Source organism: Gigantopelta aegis, chromosome 4, assembly GCF_016097555.1.
Source record: "Gigantopelta aegis isolate Gae_Host chromosome 4, Gae_host_genome, whole genome shotgun sequence".
NCBI lineage: Eukaryota > Metazoa > Mollusca > Gastropoda > Neomphalida > Peltospiridae > Gigantopelta > Gigantopelta aegis.
Window position 1 is genome coordinate 117,624,986 of NC_054702.1, and position 23,571 is coordinate 117,648,556.

General features: G+C 38.5%; 1 protein-coding gene across 3 annotated transcripts in view; it reads left to right on the top strand.

Moving 5' to 3' along the window:
* Window positions 1-20,864, top strand: part of LOC121371896 (intraflagellar transport protein 88 homolog) — a 64,682-nt gene extending 43,818 nt beyond the window's left edge. For all 3 annotated transcript variants that reach the window (XM_041498123.1, XM_041498124.1, XM_041498125.1), the window contains 9 exons: window positions 1,901-2,009; window positions 2,356-2,394; window positions 3,408-3,519; window positions 6,091-6,206; window positions 6,817-6,935; window positions 7,912-8,018; window positions 8,538-8,598; window positions 17,968-18,102; window positions 19,750-20,864. In XM_041498123.1, the coding sequence (XP_041354057.1) occupies window positions 1,901-2,009; window positions 2,356-2,394; window positions 3,408-3,519; window positions 6,091-6,206; window positions 6,817-6,935; window positions 7,912-8,018; window positions 8,538-8,598; window positions 17,968-18,102; window positions 19,750-19,874 (923 nt within the window). In that variant the 3' untranslated portion in view covers window positions 19,875-20,864. The remainder of the gene's footprint in view (window positions 1-1,900; window positions 2,010-2,355; window positions 2,395-3,407; window positions 3,520-6,090; window positions 6,207-6,816; window positions 6,936-7,911; window positions 8,019-8,537; window positions 8,599-17,967; window positions 18,103-19,749) is intronic.
* The last annotated feature ends 2,707 nt before the right edge of the window (window positions 20,865-23,571 follow it).

A 23,571-nucleotide genomic window follows, 5' to 3' on the forward strand; every position in this document is an offset into this window, starting at 1 on the left:
TTGTGTACACGGGGTATGTCATGACTTTGTCCTATGTACGGTACATTGTGTACACGGGGTATGTCATGAATTTGTCCTATGTACGGTACATTGTGTACACGGGGTATGTCATGAATTTGTCCTATGTACGGTACATTGTGTACACGGGGTATGTCATGAATTTGTCCTATGTACGGTACATTGTGTACACGGGGTATGTCATGAATTTGTCCTATGTACGGTACATAGTGTACACAGGGTATGTCATGAATTTGTCCTATATATGTGTACACGGGGTATGTCATGAATTTGTCCTATGTACGGTACATTGTGTACACGGGGTATGTCATGAATTTGTCCTATGTACGGTACATTGTGTACACTGGGTATGTCATGAATTTGTCCTATGTACGGTACATAGTGTACACAGGGTATGTCATGAATTTGTCCTATATATGTGTACATGGGGTATGTCATAAATTTGTCCTATGTACGGTACATTGTGTACACGGGGTATGTCATGAATTTGTCCTATGTACGGTACATTGTGTACACGGGGTATGTCATGAATTTGTCCTATGTACGGTACATTGTGTACACGGGGTATGTCATGAATTTGTCCTATATACGGTACATTGTGTATATAGGGTATGTCATGAATTTGTCCTATATATGGTACATTGTGTACACGGGGTATGTCATGAATTTGTCCTATATACGATACATTGTGTATATAGGGTATGTCATGAATGTGTCCTATATACGGTACATTGTGTATATAGGGTATGTCATGAATTTGTCCTATGTACGGTACATTGTGTACACGGGGTATGTCATGAATTTGTCCTATGTACGGTACATTGTGTACACGGGGTATGTCATGAATTTGTCCTATGTACGGTACATTGTGTACACGGGGTATGTCATGAATTTGTCCTATGTACGGTACATTGTGTACACGGGGTATGTCATGAATTTGTCCTATATGCGGTACATTGTGTACACGGGGTATGTCATGAATTTGTCCTATATACGGTACATTGTGTATATAGGGTATGTCATGAATTTGTCCTATATACGGTACATTGTGTACATGGGGTATGTCATGAATTTGTCCTATATACGGTACATTGTGTATATAGGGTATGTCACGAATTTGTCCTATATACGGTACTTTATGTACACAGGGTATGTTGGGTGGGATGTAGCTCAGTTTTAAAGTGTTCACTTCATGTGCGGTCAATCTGGGATTGATCCCTGTTGGTGGGTCCATTGGGCTATTTCTTGCTCCAGCCAGTGCACCACGACTGGTATATCAAAGACTGTGGTATGTGTCATTCTGTCTGTGAGATAGCACATATAAAAGGTCCCTTGCTACTAATGAAAAAATGTCCTCTCTAAGACATATGTCAAACTTACAAAATGTTTGACATCCAGTAGCCAATGATTAATAAATCAATGTGCTCTAGTGGTGTCATTAAACAAAACAAACTTTAATATAGTGTATTATTACCCACGTGGGCTGAGAGATCAAAGGCACTATATAATTTTTTTTTATTCTGAGTGTGCAGATCACTTCTCAATTATGTTTAATATTTGTTTACATATGCACAAAATGAAATACATTAATAAACAATAAAATCTATAATATAACAAAATAAATTTTAGCAAAAACAAATCTAATAAAACATCTGCTAAGATGAAAACAATGGCTTCGATTGTGAACCTTATCCCACCACTAAACATTTAAATATTGACGTGGTAAAACAATGGTGACAGATTCCCTTGTTATTACTCCACTTTCTGTATTCTGAGGTTGGCTTTACAACATTAATTTATTCGGGACAGATACTCTGTAATTCCTCATAGCTTTTTAGTTCTACTAAGATTAACCTGATTGTGTGATGATATATATTTTCAGGTCTGTCTAACAAGCGCCTGACTCGCCTGGAGGATGCCCTAGACTGTTTCTACAAACTGCACGCCATTCTCAGAAACAGCCCCGAAGTGATGTACCAAATAGCAGACATGTATCCTATCTAGGCACTCATTATCACCCACTTTCTACATTTACACCTAAAACATTAACCTCATTTGTAATATTCCAAGGCTTTTGTAGATTTATATTGGTTAATTATGCTGTATACATTTGTGTAACAGTATTCAAAGTCAGTTGGTATTAAAGCAAATTTTACTTTATATTCATTTATGGCATTCTGTTGGAATATTGTTTTTCAAATACAATTCATATCACAATGACTTTTATATAAAATTAAAATTTAAAGCATTTTAGATCTAATACATAGATGTATGTTTCAGCTTTAGGCTTATGTTGTCAGTTTTTCAACAAATTGTTTTGTCCTTAACTGTACTAAGTTATGATCACCTTGAAGATTCCAACCAAGCTACAGAATGGTGAGTGCTGTCATGTTCACAGTTCACGATTTATAGGATTCCACTCTAGTAGGTGTTATGTGTGTTGACATCGAATGACTTACAATCTCTAGATGTAGTTCTATGTTGACTATGGTTAATTCATTAACAAAGATGTTCTCCTAGCTCCATGATTCATTAACTAAGATGTTGACAGTAGTTGTTTCTGTGATTCATCAACTTAGATGTTGACAATAGTTGTTTCTATGATTTATTAACTAAGATGTTGAGATGGTTGGCTCCATGATTCATTAACTAAGATGTTAACAATAGTTGTTTCTCTGATTCATCAACTTAGATGTTGACAATAGTTGTTTCTGTGATTCATCAACTTAGATGTTGACAATAGTTGTTTCTATGATTTATTAACTAAGATGTTGTTGATGGTTGGCTCCATGATTCATTAACTAAGATGTTGAGATGGTTGACTCCATGATTCATTAACTAAGATGTTGAGATGGTTGGCTCCATGATTTATTAACTAAGATGTTGAGATGTTTGGCTCCATGATTCATTAACTAAGATGTTGAGATGGTTGGCTCCATGATTCATTAACTAAGATGTTGAGATGGTTGGCTCCATGATTCATTAACTAAGATGTTGACAATAGTTGTTTCTGTGATTCATCAACTTAGATGTTGACAATAGTTGTTTCTATGATTCATGAACTAAGATGTTGAGAAGGTTGGCTACATGATTCATTAACTAAGTTGGCTCCATGATTCATTAACTAAGATGTTGAGATGGTTGGCTCCATGATTCATTAACTAAGATGTTTGGCTCCATGATTCATTAACTAAGATGTTGTTGATGGTTGGCTTCATGATTCATTAACTAAGATGTTGAGATGGTTGGCTCCATGATTCATTAACTAAGATGTTGAGATGGTTGGCTCCATGATTCATTAACTAAGATGTTGTTGATGGTTGTTTCCATGATTCATTAACTAAGATGTTGAGATGGTTGGTGCCATGATATGTGATGCTATATTCCAGGTTCATGCAGCTGATTGGTGTGGTGTCGTCCGACTCGAGTATTTTGGCCAGGATGGGAGAACTGTACGACAACGAAGGTGACAAATCACAGGCATTCCAGTACTACTACGATGTGAGTAACTCACCTGTCTTTTACATATTCAGTCCCACATTCCAGTACTACTACGCTGTGAGTAACTCACCCATGTTTTACATATTCAGTATCACATTCCAGTACAACTACGATGTGAGTAACTCACCAATGTTTTACGTATTCAGTACCAGATTCCAGTACTACTACGCTGTGAGTAACTCACCCATGTTTTACGTATTCAGTACCAGATTCCAGTACTACTACGCTGTGAGTAACTCACCCATGTTTTATGTATTCAGTACCAAATTCCAGTACTACTACAATGTGAGTAACTCACCCGTGTTTTACATATTCAGTACCAGATTCCAGTACTAATATGCTGTGAGTAACTCACCCATGTTTTATGGTATTCAGTACCACGTACTACTACAATGTGAGTAACTCACCCGTGTTTTACGTATTCAGTACCAGATTCCAGTACTACTACGCTGTGAGTAACTCACCCATGTTTTATGTATTCAGTACCACATTCCAGTACTACTACAATGTGAGTAACTCACCCGTGTTTTATGTATTCAGTACCACATTCCAATACTACTATGATGTGAGTAACTCACCCATGTTTTATATATTCAGTACCACATTCCAGTACTACTACGCTGTGAGTAACTCACCCATGTTTTATGTATTCAGTACCAAATTCCAGTACTACTACAATGTGAGTAACTCACCCGTGTTTTACGTATTCAGTACCAGATTCCAGTACTAATATGCTGTGAGTAACTCACCCGTGTTTTATGGTATTCAGTACCACGTACTACTACAATGTGAGTAACTCACCCGTGTTTTACGTATTCAGTACCAGATTCCAGTACTACTACGCTGTGAGTAACTCACCCATGTTTTATGTATTCAGTACCACATTCCAGTACTACTACAATGTGAGTAACTCACCCGTGTTTTATGTATTCAGTACCACATTCCAATACTACTATGATGTGAGTAACTCACCCATGTTTTATATATTCAGTACCACATTCCAGTACTACTACGATGTGAGTAAGTCACTCATCTTTTATATATTCAGCTACAAGGTATACATTAACAACACAAAACTGGCTATGTGTAAAATATTCTATTATAGAATAAAATAGAACTTTATTACCTTCAAGCCATTGCACAATGCTTATGAGGAACATGTGACAACATATATTGCAGTAAATAGGTGTTGTTTACAGGAGATAATAGAGTAATGCATATGCAATATAGTAAGAATTTAATGAAGCAATGTACATTTACTAATTAAATAAATAATAATACTAATATAACTTACCAGTATAATTTTATTTGGATGTACTGGTTCAAAGACATCAGAATCGTTTACCAGATACACAGGCATGTGATCATAAGTGTATGAGATGGGGCAGGGGGACAACTGCCCCATCCACCCACCCAGTGCTGAAGCAAAATCTCAAATTTGGGTAAAAAAAATTATAGAGATGTTCGGGCAAAATGTGCTAACCAGACACCTTTTTACCATGTATTTCGATATTCTACCTTCACAATTAGATGTAATACATGTAAAAATGCGCAGTGATTTATTTGCAACCCTATATAGCTGTATGGTAGTAATGCTTGTATGAATAAATGTTGTTATCCAGATTTGGGCTGTTGTATTTTTTTAATTCAGCCTGTCAGTATGTATGAATGAGTACTGTGGTAGTAGTAAAGATGTTGTGCTGTTTTCTCCAGTCATAAGACAAAGCTAGCTGTCAGTGTGTATGAGTGAGTACTGTGGTAGTAGTAAAGATGTTGTGCTGTTTTCTCCAGTCATAAGACAAAGCTAGCAGTCAGTGTGTATGAGTGAGTACTGTGGTAGTAGTAAAGATGTTGTGCTGTTTTCTCCAGTCATAAGACAAAGCTAGCTGTCAGTGTGTATGAGTGAGTACTGTGGTAGTAGTAAAGATGTTGTGCTGTTTTCTACAGTCATAAGACAAAGCTAGCTGTCAGTGTGTATGAGTGAGTACTGTGGTAGTAGTAAAGATGTTGTGTTGTTTTCTCCAGTCATAAGACAAAGCTAGCTGTCAGTGTGTATGAGTGAGTACTGTGGTAGTAGTAAAGATGTTGTGCTGTTTTCTCCAGTCTTAAGACAAAGCTAGCTGTCGGAGTGTATGAGTGAGTACTGTGGTAGTAGTAAAGATGTTGTGCTGTTTTCTCCAGTCTTAAGACAAAGCTAGCTGTCAGAGTGTATGAGTGAGTACTGTGGTAGTAGTAAAGATGTTGTGCTGTTTTCTCCAGTCTTAAGACAAAGCTAGCTGTCGGTGTGTATGAGTGAGTACTGTGGTAGTAGTAAAGATGTTGTGCTGTTTTCTCCAGTCTTAAGACAAAGCTAGCTGTCGGTGTGTATGAGTGAGTACTGTGGTAGTAGTAAAGATGTTGTGCTGTTTTCTCCAGTCATAAGACAAAGCTAGCTGTCAGTGTGTATGAGTGAGTACTGTGGTAGTAGTAAAGATGTTGTGTTGTTTTCTCCAGTCATAAGACAAAGCTAGCTGTCAGTGTGTATGAATGAGTACTGTGGTAATAGTAAAGATGTTGTGCTGTTTTCTACAGTCGTACAGATATTATCCGTCCAACATTCCTGTGATAGAGTGGCTTGGTGCGTACTACATCGACTCCCAGTTCTGTGAGAAGGCAATCCACTACTTCGAGAGAGCCTCCATTGTTCAGTGAGTACCTAATCATCACTTACCCACTTGTAACAGAGTGCAGTTTTATTACTTTTTATGATGTACTCGCAGTTTACAGAATTCTCCAACTCGTGGTTTGTTAAAATATTTATTTCAAGTAAATATCAACTTATGACTGTACACAGATATATACTTTTTTCATTAAAACAGATACCGACATATGACTACATAGTGCATAATATTATAATATTTTTTGTAACATTTATTCAAAATAGATACTGATATATAACTACATTAATACTAAATATGTAGTCTGTCTGTCTGTCTGTCTGTCAGTCCATCTGTCCCACATATAGTTTTTTTCAGAATACCTCAAGATATATAGCTGAATTGTGTGTATAGCTTTATCATATAGTTACAAATCCAGGTTTGTGTGGCCATGTTTGGCAGTTATCACCCTTGAACTTAAGAAATACCAAAATGTGTTAGTTGTTTAAAATAGATACTGGTATATACAGTGATATATTGCTTAAAATAGATAGAAGAACATGATTACATAAATGTATTGTGATTTGTTTCATATATATTACAATCTGTTTAACTGCCAAAACAGAATCAGAGTTCTTTATGTATGTTGTTGTTATTTCAGACCCAATGAGGTAAAATGGCATTTGATGATCGCAAGTTGTTACAGACGAAGTGGAAACTACCAGCAGGCACTAGAAACATACAAGGGCATTCATCGCAAGTTTCCCGACAACGTCGAATGTAAGATACAGTCTGTAAACAAGTTAGCTTTGTACATTGTAACCAGCATTCATTGAAAAGTTCTTAGAAAACGTCAAATGTAAGATACAGTCTGTAAACAAGTTAGCTTTGTACATTGTAATCAGCATTCATCGCAAGTTTCCCGACAACTTCGAATGTAAGATACAGTCTGTAAACAAGTTAGCTTTGTACATTGTAATCAGCATTCATCGCAAGTTTCTAGAAAATGTTGAATGCAAGATACAGTAAACAAGTTAGTTTTGTACATTGTAACCAGCATACATCGCAAGTTTCCCGACAACGTCGAATGTAAGATATAGTAAACAAGTTAGTTTTGTACATTGTAACCAGCGTACATCACAAGTTCCTAGATAATGTTGAATGTAAGATACAGTCTGTAAACATGTTATTTTTGGACAGCGTAACAAGCATAGATAAATGCATCTGTAAAGTTGTATTCCTGAGTAATTACCTGTTACAGATTCTGTTAACGTCATACCATTTTTTATTTTTGATGCTTTAGTCAGTCTGTATAGTAACAGTGTTGTATGTTGACAGTTAACAGTATTGTGTGTTGACAGTTGACAGTACCATATGTTGACAGTGGACAGTATCGTATGTTGATAGTGGACAGTACAGTATGTTGACAGTGGACAGTACCATATGTTGACAGTGGACAGTGTCATATGTTGACAGTGGACAGTACCGTATGTTGACAGTGGACAGTATGATATGTTGACAGTTGACAGTATTGTATGTTGACAGTTGACAGTATTGTATGTTGACATTGGACAGTACCATGTGTTGACAGTATCGTATGTTGACAGTGAACAGTCCTGTATGTTGACAGTAGACAGTCCTGTATGTTGACAGTGGACAGTATCGTATGTTGACAGTGGGCAGTATTGTATGTTGACAGTTAACAGTATTGTATATTGACAGTTAACACTGATCACCTCTTTACGTGAACTAACAGGTCTCAAGTTCCTTGTTCGACTGTGTACAGATCTGGGGATGAAAGATGCTCAGGAATATGCAACCAAACTGAAAAAGGCAGAAAAAGCCAAAGAACTTCGAGACCAGGTTTGATATGTTTGCAATATTTTAAGTTTCCATTTCATGTCAGGGTTATATGACAGGTGACATTATTTGATATAAGATAAACTTACTGAAAATTCATTGTTCTATTTGGTATCTTTGTTCTGTTTTGAGTAATTCAATTATTTTGTATAAAACATTTATTTCAAATCCTATTATATATTGGTACACACTTTCATTTTTAAATTTGTCTCATAATAGTTCAATAATAATAATACTGCTTTGAAATTTTGCATCGGAGATGGCTTATTTCCAAATTTTGCATCGGAGATGGCTTATTTCCAGATTTTGCATCGGAGATGGCTTATTTCCAAATTTTTACTGCTAATAATGATTGGTATTATGAACATTAATAATTTGTACCTCTGTTGCCAATAAGGATTGGTATTATTAACATGAATATAGCACTTTTACAATATATTAGTTAAAGGTCTCTCTTTAAAGGATTTGTTTAGACTCAAGATGGATTCCCAGTTATTAATTCTTTGCTGATGTTTGTTTCAGCGAGCAACAAGTGGAACAAGACGAGGCAGTGGTCGAAGGCGTGATGGAAGTGCTGGGAGTGGTGTGTACACGTTCTTTCTGTTTATATAGTCACTAAATATACAGTACATACAGGTAAATAGAGGTGTGATGGAAGTGCTGGGAGTGGTGTGTACACATTCCTTCTGTTTATATAGTCACTAAATATACAGTACATACAGGTAAATAGAGGTGTGATAGAAGTGCTGGGAGTGGTGTGTACACATTCCTTCATTTATATAGTCACTAAATATACAGGTAAATAGAGGTGTGATGGAAGTGCTGGGAGTGGTGTGTACACATTCCTTCTGTTTATACAGTACATACAGTTAAATGGAGGTGTGATGGAAGTGCTGGGAGTGGTGTGTACACATTCCTTCTGTTTATATAGTCACTAAATATACAGGTAAATAGAGGTGTGATGGAAGTGCTGGGAGTGGTGTGTACACGTTCCTTCATTTATATAGTCACTAAATATACAGTACATACAGGTAAACAGAGGTGTGATGGAAGTGCTGGGAGTGGTGTGTACACGTTCCTTCTGTTTATATAGTCACTAAATATACAGTACATACAGGTAAATAGAGGTGTGATGGAAGTGCTGGGAGTGGTGTGTACACGTTCCTTCTGTTTATATAGTCACTAAATTACAGGTAAATAGAGGTGTGATGGAAGTGCTGGGAGTGGTGTGTACACGTTCCTTCATTTATATAGTCACTAAATATACAGTACCTACAGGTAAATAGAGGTGTGATGGAAGTGCTGGGAGTGGTGTGTACACGTTCCTTCTGTTTATATAGTCACTAAATTACAGGTAAATAGAGGTGTGATGGAAGTGCTGGGAGTGGTGTGTACACGTTCCTTCATTTATATAGTCACTAAATATACAGTACATACAGGTAAATAGAGGTGTGATGGAAGTACTGGGAGTGGTGTGTACACGTTCCTTCTGTTTATATAGTCACTAAATTACAGGTAAATAGAGGTGTGATGGAAGTGCTGGGAGTGGTGTGTACACGTTCCTTCTGTTTATACAGTACATACAGTTAAATGGAGGTGTGATGGAAGTGCTGGGAGTGGTGTGTACACATTCCTTCTGTTTATATAGTCACTAAATATACAGGTAAATAGAGGTGTGATGGAAGTGCTGGGAGTGGTGTGTACACGTTCCTTCATTTATATAGTCACTAAATATACAGTACATACAGGTAAACAGAGGTGTGATGGAAGTGCTGGGAGTGGTGTGTACACGTTCCTTCTGTTTATATAGTCACTAAATATACAGTACATACAGGTAAATAGAGGTGTGATGGAAGTGCTGGGAGTGGTGTGTACACGTTCCTTCTGTTTATATAGTCACTAAATTACAGGTAAATAGAGGTGTGATGGAAGTGCTGGGAGTGGTGTGTACACGTTCCTTCATTTATATAGTCACTAAATATACAGTACATACAGGTAAATAGAGGTGTGATGGAAGTGCTGGGAGTGGTGTGTACACGTTCCTTCTGTTTATATAGTCACTAAATTACAGGGAAATAGAGGTGTGATGGAAGTGCTGGGAGTGGTGTGTACACGTTCCTTCATTTATATAGTCACTAAATATACAGTACATACAGGTAAATAGAGGTGTGATGGAAGTACTGGGAGTGGTGTGTACACGTTCCTTCTGTTTATATAGTCACTAAATTACAGGTAAATAGAGGTGTGATGGAAGTGCTGGGAGTGGTGTGTACACATTCCTTCTGTTTATACAGTACATACAGTTAAATGGAGGTGTGATGGAAGTGCTGGGAGTGGTGTGTACACATTCCTTCTGTTTATATAGTCACTAAATATACAGGTAAATAGAGATGTGATGGAAGTACTGGGAGTGGTGTGTACACGTTCCTTCTGTTTATATAGTCACTAAATTACAGGTAAATAGAGGTGTGATGGAAGTGCTGGGAGTGGTGTGTACACGTTCCTTCATTTATATAGTCACTAAATATACAGTACATACAGGTAAATAGAGGTGTGATGGAAGTGCTGGGAGTGGTGTGTACACGTTCCTTCTGTTTATATAGTCACTAAATTACAGGGAAATAGAGGTGTGATGGAAGTGCTGGGAGTGGTGTGTACACGTTCCTTCATTTATATAGTCACTAAATATACAGTACATACAGGTAAATAGAGGTGTGATGGAAGTACTGGGAGTGGTGTGTACACGTTCCTTCTGTTTATATAGTCACTAAATTACAGGTAAATAGAGGTGTGATGGAAGTGCTGGGAGTGGTGTGTACACGTTCCTTCATTTATATAGTCACTAAATATACAGTACCTACAGGTAAATAGAGGTGTGATGGAAGTGCTGGGAGTGGTGTGTACACGTTCCTTCTGTTTATATAGTCACTAAATTACAGGTAAATAGAGGTGTGATGGAAGTGCTGGGAGTGGTGTGTACACGTTCCTTCATTTATATAGTCACTAAATATACAGTACATACAGGTAAATAGAGGTGTGATGGAAGTACTGGGAGTGGTGTGTACACGTTCCTTCTGTTTATATAGTCACTAAATTACAGGTAAATAGAGGTGTGATGGAAGTGCTGGGAGTGGTGTGTACACGTTCCTTCTGTTTATACAGTACATACAGTTAAATGGAGGTGTGATGGAAGTGCTGGGAGTGGTGTGTACACATTCCTTCTGTTTATATAGTCACTAAATATACAGGTAAATAGAGGTGTGATGGAAGTGCTGGGTGTGGTGTGTACACGTTCCTTCATTTATATAGTCACTAAATATACAGTACATACAGGTAAACAGAGGTGTGATGGAAGTGCTGGGAGTGGTGTGTACACGTTCCTTCTGTTTATATAGTCACTAAATATACAGTACATACAGGTAAATAGAGGTGTGATGGAAGTGCTGGGAGTGGTGTGTACACGTTCCTTCTGTTTATATAGTCACTAAATTACAGGTAAATAGAGGTGTGATGGAAGTGCTGGGAGTGGTGTGTACACGTTCCTTCATTTATATAGTCACTAAATATACAGTACATACAGGTAAATAGAGGTGTGATGGAAGTGCTGGGAGTGGTGTGTACACGTTCCTTCTGTTTATATAGTCACTAAATTACAGGGAAATAGAGGTGTGATGGAAGTGCTGGGAGTGGTGTGTACACGTTCCTTCATTTATATAGTCACTAAATATACAGTACATACAGGTAAATAGAGGTGTGATGGAAGTACTGGGAGTGGTGTGTACACGTTCCTTCTGTTTATATAGTCACTAAATTACAGGTAAATAGAGGTGTGATGGAAGTGCTGGGAGTGGTGTGTACACATTCCTTCTGTTTATACAGTACATACAGTTAAATGGAGGTGTGATGGAAGTGCTGGGAGTGGTGTGTACACATTCCTTCTGTTTATATAGTCACTAAATATACAGGTAAATAGAGATGTGATGGAAGTACTGGGAGTGGTGTGTACACGTTCCTTCTGTTTATATAGTCACTAAATTACAGGTAAATAGAGGTGTGATGGAAGTGCTGGGAGTGGTGTGTACACGTTCCTTCATTTATATAGTCACTAAATATACAGTACATACAGGTAAATAGAGGTGTGATGGAAGTGCTGGGAGTGGTGTGTACACGTTCCTTCTGTTTATATAGTCACTAAATTACAGGGAAATAGAGGTGTGATGGAAGTGCTGGGAGTGGTGTGTACACGTTCCTTCATTTATATAGTCACTAAATATACAGTACATACAGGTAAATAGAGGTGTGATGGAAGTACTGGGAGTGGTGTGTACACGTTCCTTCTGTTTATATAGTCACTAAATTACAGGTAAATAGAGGTGTGATGGAAGTGCTGGGAGTGGTGTGTACACATTCCTTCTGTTTATACAGTACATACAGTTAAATGGAGGTGTGATGGAAGTGCTGGGAGTGGTGTGTACACATTCCTTCATTTATATAGTCACTAAATATACAGTACATACAGGTAAACAGAGGTGTGATGGAAGTGCTGGGAATGGTGTGTACACGTTCCTTCTGTTTATATAGTCACTAAATATACAGTACATACAGGTAAATAGAGGTGTGATGGAAGTGCTGGGAGTGGTGTGTACACGTTCCTTCTGTTTATATAGTCACTAAATTACAGGTAAATAGAGGTGTGATGGAAGTGCTGGGAGTGGTGTGTACACGTTCCTTCATTTATATAGTCACTAAATATACAGTACATACAGGTAAATAGAGGTGTGCTGGGAGTGGTGTGTACACGTTCCTTCTGTTTATATAGTCACTAAATTACAGGTAAATAGAGGTGTGATGGAAGTGCTGGGAGTGGTGTGTACACGTTCCTTCATTTATATAGTCACTAAATATACAGTACATACAGGTAAATAGAGGTGTGATGGAAGTACTGGGAGTGGTGTGTACACGTTCCTTCTGTTTATATAGTCACTAAATTACAGGTAAATAGAGGTGTGATGGAAGTGCTGGGAGTGGTGTGTACACGTTCCTTCATTTATATAGTCACTAAATATACAGGTATATAGAGATGTGATGGAAGTGCTGGGAGTGGTGTGTACACGTTCCTTCATTTATATAGTCACTAAATATACAGGTAAATAGAGGTGTGATGGAAGTGCTGGGAGTGGTGTGTACACGTTCCTTCTGTTTATACAGTACATACAGTTAAATGGAGGTGTGATGGAAGTGCTGGGAGTGGTGTGTACACATTCCTTCTGTTTATATAGTCACTAAATATACAGGTAAATAGAGATGTGATGGAAGTACTGGGAGTGGTGTGTACACGTTCCTTCTGTTTATATAGTCACTAAATTACAGGTAAATAGAGGTGTGATGGAAGTGCTGGGAGTGGTGTGTACACATTCCTTCTGTTTATACAGTACATACAGTTAAATGGAGGTGTGATGGAAGTGCTGGGAGTGGTGTGTACACATTCCTTCTGTTTATATAGTCACTAAATATACAGGTAAATAGAGGTGTGATGGAAGTGCTGGGAGTGGTGTGTACACGTTCCTTCATTTATATAGTCACTAAATGTACAGTACATACAGGTAAACAGAGGTGTGATGGAAGTGCTGGGAGTGGTGTGTACACGTTCCTTCTGTTTATATAGTCACTAAATATACAGTACATACAGGTAAATAGAGGTGTGATGGAAGTGCTGGGAGTGGTGTGTACATGTTCCTTCTGTTTATATAGTCACTAAATATACAGTACATACAGGTAAATAGAGGTGTGATGGAAGTGCTGGGAGTGGTGTGTACACGTTCCTTCATTTATATAGTCACTAAATATACAGGTAAATAGAGATGTGATGGAAGTGCTGGGAGTGGTGTGTACACGTTCCTTCTGTTTATATAGTCACTAAATATACAGTACATACAGGTAAATAAAGGTGTGATGGAAGTGCTGAGAGTGGTGTGTACACGTTCCTTCTGTTTATATAGTCACTAAATATACAGGTAAATAGAGGTGTGATGGAAGTGCTGAGAGTGGTGTGTACACGTTCCTTCTGTTTATATAATATACAGGTAAATAGAGATGTGATGGAAGTGCTGAGAGTGGTGTGTACACGTTCCTTCTGTTTATATAGTCACTAAATTACAGGTAAATAGAGGTGTGATGGAAGTGCTGGGAGTGGTGTGTACACGTTCCTTCATTTATATAGTCACTAAATATACAGGTAAATTGAGGTGTGATGGAAGTGCTGGGAGTGGTGTGTACACGTTCCTTCTGTTTATATAGTCACTAAATATACAGGTAAATGGAGGTGTGATGGAAGTGCTGAGAGTGGTGTGTACACGTTCCTTCTGTTTATATAGTCACTAAATATACAGGTAAATAGAGGTGTGATGGAAGTGCTGGGAGTGGTGTGTACACATTCCTTCTGTTTATATAGTCACTAAATATACAGGTAAATAGAGGTGTGATGGAAGTGCTGGGAGTGGTGTGTACACGTTCCTTCATTTATATATACTGAAGGCCAAAAGAAACTTTACCATTTTCAATTTGGAATTTAAGAAAATTTTTATTGTTTTTAAAAAGTAACTCAATCCAAAACACATAGCCCAAACACAACAATAATGTATGCAGAAAATTATACCCGCCCACTGCACGTTTTGGGTGGGATACACAGAAAAGTGAAAAACTCATGCACTATGAACAACAGCAATTGCATGTGCAATAAGGGTATTAAAACGGTTTAGACGGCATGTCAGACATACACACAGATAAAAAAAACCCACCATAGGAATGCCACGACTGACACCAGAACAACGCGTGAGAGCCCTGGGTATGATACAGATGGGAGCCACTCATGCCCACATCACCAGAACCTTCGGTTGTTCCCGTTTTACTGTTACAAACTTGATGCAACGCTACAGGCAAACAGGGCAGACATCAGACAGGCCAAGAACAGGCAACCCAGGGTGACTTCGTCCCGTGATGACCGGTACTTGCGTACCTTGCATCTACGAAATCACTTCCTGACAGTGACGTCATCAGCAATGAATGCCTTAGGTCACAGGGTTAGTAGACAGACAGTGGCCAGGCGACTCAGGACTCATGGAATAAGGCTTACAGACCATATAGAGGACACTTACTGACACCACAACATCGTCGTTTGAGATTGACATGGGCTAGAACTGTACGACATTGGCAGCGACGTGATTGGCTGCGGGTTCTTTTCACTGATGAAAGCCAGTTCTGTTTGTTCAAAGTTGATGGAAGACAGCGTGTGTACCGCCGTAGGGGAGAACGAGTGGCGGCTTGTTGCGTTCAGGAGGTCGTGCCATATGGTGGAGGGAGTGTCATGGTGTGGGGAGGTATCTGTGCACAGGAAAGGACACCATTGGTCATCGTTCACGGAAACTTGACAGCTCGACGTTACAGGGATGACATTCTTCGTCCAACTGCAATACCATTTCTCCAATGGCAGCCACGTGGTGTCATTTTTCAGCAAGACAACGCCAAACCTCATTCAGCCAGAATCGTACAGAACTTCCTTAGAGCCAACAATGTAAACGTATTGCCGTGGCCTGCACGCTCCCCAGACATGTCCCCCATAGAACACCTCTGGGATGTTTTGGATCGCCGTGTTCGACAACGACCACACCCTCCAGCCAACCAACAGGAACTGATCCAGGCCCTTCAAGAAGAATGGCAACGTGTCCCATGTGACCTCATCAGACGACTGATTTTTTCTATGCATCGGAGAATTATTGCTTGTATTGGGGCAAGGGGTGGTCACACACGCTATTAATGTGACTTGTTATTGGAATTGAGTGATTGTCTGTATGCTTTGCATGTCGTCCATGAAGTTGAAAGCTCGATTTGTGTACACCACCTCGCTTTGGGAAAATGTGACGTCATTATCAGATGCTGAATGACACTCATTTTTAGTTATGCTAATGTTGACATATTGATCTAGTCAATATATTTTACCTCATGCGACTATCTTTTGTTGTTTTTACACCAAACTGATTTAAAACTATGGTAAAGTTTCTTTTGGCCTTCAGTATAGTCACCAAATATACAGTACATACAGGTAAATAGAGGTGTGATGGAAGTGCTGGGAGTGGTGTGTACACGTTCCTTCTGTTTATATAGTCACTAAATTACAGGTAAATAGAGGTGTGATGGAAGTGCTGGGAGTGGTGTGTACACGTTCCTTCATTTATATAGTCACTAAATTACAGGTAAATAGAGGTGTGATGGAAGTGCTGGGAGTGGTGTGTACACGTTCCTTCTGTTTATATAGTCACTAAATTACAAGTAAATAGAGGTGTGATGGAAGTGCTGGGAGTGGTGTGTACACGTTCCTTCATTTATATAGTCACTAAATATACAGTACATACAGGTAAATAGAGGTGTGATGGAAGTGCTGGGAGTGGTGTGTACACGTTTCTTCTGTTTATATAGTCACTAAATTACAGGTAAATAGAGGTGTGATGGAAGTGCTGGGAGTGGTGTGTACACGTTCCTTCATTTATATAGTCACTAAATTACAGGTAAATAGAGGTGTGATGGAAGTGCTGGGAGTGGTGTGTACACGTTCCTTCTGTTTATATAGTCACTAAATATACAGGTAAATAGAGGTGTGATGGAAGTACTGGGAGTGGTGTGTACACGTTCCTTCTGTTTATATAGTCACTAAATTACAGGTAAATAGAGGTGTGATGGAAGTGCTGGGAGTGGTGTGTACACGTTCCTTCTGTTTATATAGTCACTAAATTACAGGTAAATAGAGATGTGATGGAAGTGCTGGGAGTGGTGTGTACACGTTCCTTCTGTTTATATAGTCACTAAATTACAGGTAAATAGAGGTGTGATGGAAGTGCTGGGAGTGGTGTGTACACGTTCCTTCTGTTTATACAGTACATACAGTTAAATAGAGGTGTGATGGAAGTGCTGGGAGTGGTGTGTACACATTCCTTCTGTTTATACAGTACATACAGTTAAATGGAGGTGTGATGGAAGTGCTGGGAGTGGTGTGTACACATTCCTTCTGTTTATACAGTACATACAGTTAAATGGAGGTGTGATGGAAGTGCTGGGAGTGGTGTGTACACGTTCCTTCTGTTTATATAGTCACTAAATTACAGGTAAATAGAGGTGTGATGGAAGTGCTGGGAGTTGTGTGTACACGTTCCTTCTGTTTATATAGTCACTAAATATACAGTACATACAGGTAAATAGAGGTGTGATGGAAGTGCTGGGAGTGGTGTGTACACGTTCCTTCTGTTTATATAGTCACTAAATTACAGGTAAATAGAGGTGTGATGGAAGTGCTGGGAGTTGTGTGTACACGTTCCTTCTGTTTATATAGTCACTAAATATACAGTACATACAGGTAAATAGAGGTGTGATGGAAGTGCTGGGAGTGGTGTGTACACGTTCCTTCTGTTTATACAGTACATACAGTTAAATGGAGGTGTGATGGAAGTGCTGGGAGTGGTGTGTACACATTCCTTCTGTTTATACAGTACATACAGTTAAATGGAGGTGTGATGGAAGTGCTGGGAGTGGTGTGTACACGTTCCTTCTGTTTATACAGTACATACAGTTAAATGGAGGTGTGATGGCAGAACAGAAGTTTTACATTCAGAGCCTTCAGTCCCATACAATTGTTAATAAAAATACTAAAAACTGTTACCTGTGTTTGCAGTTTAATGGCTACCTCTTCTTTACCACTCTATTCGTTAATTTGTGAAAATTTCAAATGGTTCCAGTTATTGTTTGCTGTTGTTGTTACTAGAAATCTGTAAAAGTGTATGGCTCCATGCCACTGGTAAATAACCAGTGATATATTTGTTGTGTATTTCCCTCTAGCTTGAGAGTGATACTAAAATACTGAATGGTACAAGCAGATGGCGTAATACATACTGGCATTTTTTTTCAGACCGCGAGGGAAGTGCTGGTGCCACACGGTCGTTTAGCGGCAAGGGTCAGAGAACAGCCGCGGTTAGGAAGCGGCCAACATTTGATGAAAATGAAGAGCAAGCACCATACCAGACGAGTAAAACACAAGAAATTGGTCAGTCTTAAACAGATCGGTCTGAATGTTTCTGTTTTAAAACACAACACAAACGTGCATCATACATGTGATTGTAGCAGTTACTCTTTTCTCCAATGTGCATTTGTGTATGTTATATGTTAACCCCACTTTAAATGTAAAAGGACCTATTTTTATTATCTGTATGTAAAACTGGCAGTAAATGAAAGATGTACAGTTCTCTTCACCAAAATCTGCTATAAAACAACTGGCTCAGCACTGAATATGAAGTGTTTTCTTTATACTCTAGCCTGACCTCTGACCTTGGCATTTCCCCCCTTTTCCACTTAACAGTCCGAACATTCAACAGCCAAATGCTACGACATTTTCCAATGTACACCTTCCTAGTTTCGGTCACGTGACCTCAGCTTCCTTCTTTCTCCTTCACTCTACACGGTTCGGACGTGTTTGTGTTCATGCATGGTTCAGTTAACCTTAGCTTTTCCGCACAGTCATTTCTGGCTAACTTTTATCACACTTTTTACATGCTCTCACACTAACTACGTTGCTGCACTGGTATGTTGTGTTCGGGCATTGTTTGATTAACGTTAGCTGTTAACGCACAGCACAATCGTTTCTGACTAACTTTTATCACACTTTTTACATGCTCTCACACTAACTACGTTGCTGCACTGGTATGTTGTGTTCGGGCATTGTTTGATTAACGTTAGCTGTTAACGCACAGCACAGTCGTTTCTGACTAACTTTTATCACACTTTTTACATGCTCTCACACTAACTACGTTGCTGCATTGGTTTGTTGTGTTCATGCAGTTCCATTAACATTAGCTGTTACCGCACAGTCGTTTCTGGCCAATTGTTACGGCACTTTTGAACTACACTCCATCAGTCGTTTATACTAATGTCTTGGGAGTTTTCTAGTTCTCTGTTCTAATGGATGCTAACCATCACTCATATTCAAGATAACATTGTTTTCATGGTTACTGAGCCGGGCATCCTTTTGCTTGGTTTTTTTGTCTTTGAATGGCTTGAATCTTCCAATGTGTCAGAACCGTTCCAGTATGGGTGTTGGCACCTGGTATTGCGGATCCCACCTCATTACTGACGAATTCTGCTACGGTCAAGGTCAGGATAGAGTATAAAGAAATGAAGAAAACTTTAAGTGCTTCCTCTTTTATTAATACTTATCCTGACCTCCTGATAAGCCCACCCAACCTCCCCGCTTCCGTCGATACCTGGGCGCCACTCAGGTGAAAGAAGGAAGTTGAGGTCACGTGACCGGAACTAGGAAGGTGTACATCGGAAGATTTCATAGCCATTCTGCTGTTGAATGTTCGAACTGTAAGGTGAAAATGGGGGAAATGCCAAAGAGGTCAGGATAAGTATTAATAAAAGAGAAAACACTTAAGTTTTCTTCATTTTGCAGTAACTTGCATACAAGTAGTCGTCGTTGATCTGGTTTACTTGGGCACTTGAAAAGGCCATATCACAATTACTCCTAGAGTCAAGATATTTAGCTTATTCTTTGATCTTGCTTTAATCAATGTAATTTAAACTGGCTTAATCAAATGCTGCTTAATGATGTTACATAGCACCACATTGATCAGTCAGCTGTTAAGATATTGTTTAACAATGCAGTCACAAGGCGTTATAAATTGATATCTTACAGATGCATCATACTACGATCCCCTTGGGCCCCAGATGGAACGACCTAGAACCGCAGCAGCAAAACGAGATCCGCATCACGATGAGTTTGGAGATGAAGAATTGGGAGAAGACTTTCTTCCCGAATAATGTGTTTCGTTTTGTACCTACGTCCTTTTACAATGATTCAAGTTCATTCCACTGTGATTTCCCATCATGTCTAAAATGTTAGACATTAGAATTGAAGATGAGACTTGGGGATGACTTGTTACTCGAATTACATTGTTTTCACTTTGTATATCAGTCTTTTCTTCCGTGAATTGTTTCATGATGAACTAGTAGACAACTTTCTCAAATAACATTTTATTTCACTTTGTACTTTGTACATCCGTCATTCATTGAAATTCCATTCTACCATGGTTTCCCACAAAATGTAAAATGTGCAGACATTAGTTAATTAGAGTTTGGAGAAATACTTTCATCTCAATACCCCCGTCTGTGGGATGGTGCATATAAAAGATCCCTAATCAGAAAGAGTAGCCCATGAAGTGGCGACAGCGGGTTTCCTCTCTCAATACGTGTGTGGCCATATAACTGTAAATAAAATGTATCGTTAAATAAAACGTCTTTTTCTTTCATCTGAATACTTTCCATGGTTTTCCTGTTCCCATTTGTAAGATAAAATAAAGTTCACAGACTGGTTAATGATTTCTGGGTTTGAAGTCAAAAACTTGGAACAGGAGTTGTGAAATATTTTACATGTATGTCAGTCTTACCAGATTTCAATGTGTAACATAAACTGTTTTACATGTACGTCAGTCTTACCACATTTCAATGTGGAGGAGATTGCATTTTAGCTAAATTATAAATAATTTATTGCTTATATCTGTCCACAAGGTTTTGTGTCAGTTGTCCACGATACTGTGATTTGTTTGTAATGTACAAACTGTTAGAATCTGGTTTGTGTAATATATCAACTGTGCATGTCATGTCGTGTTTATACAATAGCTTAAAAGATGTTGGTTGTCTGCGTGTTATTCAGTGTTATTTATGACCAGACATGACTTATAATTGTTAACCATTTGTTTATATATATATATATAAAGTTTTTTGTTTAATAAAACCTTTCTGTATGTCCAATACATTGAGTATTGTCAATCTGTTTATTTTTACTCAAAAGTTTACTTTAGTTTTGATATACATTTTGGGGATGGGGCATAATTCAGTCATGCTTAGGATAGAAACTTTAGAAAATTAGATTTGTGATTAATTTTACATTATAAAATAAATTTGTATACCATTTGTAGGGCAAGAGCATTTCCAATGCTCATCATGTATTCTATATTTGGAGGAGGGGGGGTATCTCAAAAATTAAGATTACCACGAGATTCAACCAAAAATCTTATCCAATAACCACTTCATGTATACTATAAAATACTATACCAGTCACAAGTTGCCCTCCGCCTTTATCAACCACGGTCGGGCTGCTGCTGCTCCCTTGCACCTGCCAGTGCAGGCAGTCCCTCCTTTCCTGTCCTGGACAGAGAACCCGGCCGAGCTCGGCTCTTGTGCCTAGGACAAGCGTGCTCTACAACAACTTGTTCTGAATGTGCATGTAAAGCCCCATGACTTGACCTGACCAAACCAACAAGTTATGGGACAGTATCAAATTTCACCATACTTTTTTGAAAATTAAAAAAAAAAAAAAAATCCGGGGTAGCGATAGGTAATGCAAAAGTAGGCTACAGACTTTAATAAAGCGTTTAGATTGCATGTACATGAACCTTTTTATTACAGCAGCTTGTTGGGTTCAAGGTGCAAAGCATATGGTAAATGCATAAAAAAATGAATATTGTTTGGCATTTAAAAAAAAAAAAATTCCGACCAAGCTGGGGTACCTGCCTGAAAACTGCATGGTGCACATGAAATTCCTTTTTTTTCTTCTTTTCAACACTTTACGTTTGATTAGGAGGGTATAAATTTCTTTACAATCTGGCTTCGGATAACCAAGGGGTGGGATGTAGCCTAGTGGTACACCGCTCACTCGATGCAGTTGGTGTGTGATCGATCTCCGTTGGTGGGCCCATTGGGCTATTTCTTGTTCCAACCAGTGCACCACGACTGGTATATCAGAGGCCGTGTTAAGTACTACCTTGTCCGTGGGATAATGCATATGAAAGATCCCTTGCTGCTAATCGGAGAGTAGCACATGAAATGGCAACAGCGGTTTCCTGTCCAATATCTGTGGTCCGTAACCATATAACTAAATAAAATGTGTCGAGTATATCGTTAATAAAACGGTCTTTCTTGGGATTTTTTGGATACTCATGCCACTAAACTGTAAACCAAGCATTCTGGACTCTGGTCGAGCCCTGCTAGGTCTGAATGATCTATTAATTGCAGTGTTTCCATACCACTGGCACAGCGAATGGGCTACACCTTTCAGACACAGTATCCATTGTGGCTCCAACTTCTTGTGACTAGTATATATTTAGATATTGCCTACAAAGGCCGTTACTGTTAATTAAAAATGTTCCATCTATCTATACAGGTATGGGAATTGGTAAAGTGCTCGATGGGTTTTGAGAGAAGACTGACAAGGCCCCAGTAAGGTGCAGACATCTTTCATCATTTCAGGTCCCATTTTTACCCCATGTACTAAAATTAATAAAAAGAAACATTAAGTATCAGAACAAGTATTTTTTTTTATTGCTGCTTCCATTGTCTTTACAAGTTTTCATCACAAAAACTAACATCACACTGAACTATGTACGAAAGTTGACTTCAAGGCTATCAAGTTCTCAAGACCATAATTGGGGCATTTCATACACCTATTGGCAAACAATTCCTCATTGTGGGAAGTAGGGCTTCCACGAGTCCAAAATATTGGACTAAGAGTACCAGACACTTACACTAGATGATAATGAGACAGAGAAATAAAGTAAAATAACATTAGGCATCTTAAATCCAGCGCTGAACATGGATGCCAAATCATGCCATTGTATTGTAATCCACACATTAGACTTTGTTTTCTCTATAATGTAACAGGCAACAAGTAATTAGCAAAACGATGTAAAAATAGTTCTTCCTTGCACAAGTACTAAGAGTCCTGTGAACGAACTAAGTACTGCTAGACTCGGCCAGAGTATTCGTGGAGACCATAGTGAAAAATGGAACAGCTAATTGGTAGTGCATGTCCCAATCAGATCATATGAATGAATGGCAAATTTGTTAATTACAGCCATTTAGTCCCATATGGTTATTAAACTGGTCTAAGCAGGAAGAATGTATACCCCACATCCTTTGATGTTGTTGTAGACTAGTTGTGGGAAAGTAACCAGCCTTTGTACGTGGCGAACACCAAGTGGATGTGGGAAGACAACGGTTCAAACCCATTCCTCAAGAGATTAACTTTAAATTTCACATCACTTGAAGATTGCAGACCAATGCACTTAGACGGGGGTAAATATAAGCATATTTGGAATAACGCGGGTCAAATAAAACAACTATTTGTGTTCCAATAGATAACCTATCCAATTGTTGACATGCATCAATATGGTGATTTATGGAATACCCATACCAGACTCATTGATCAAATGTTGCACAAATTAGATATTGGATTTGACAACATTTGGTAATTTTGACAAGAACAAGGAAGTTGAGAAATGATCGTGTCACAATGATTTACTACATAATTTTGAAACAAAATAAACAGTAGTTGCTAATCAATTTTCAATCAATTAGAAATATCACCAATCAAGATTTTGAAACAAAATGTTTCCAAAGGAACCCAGCCTAAAGCCAATGTGACCAACATAAATGTACAAAATGATGGCAATCCTAAATT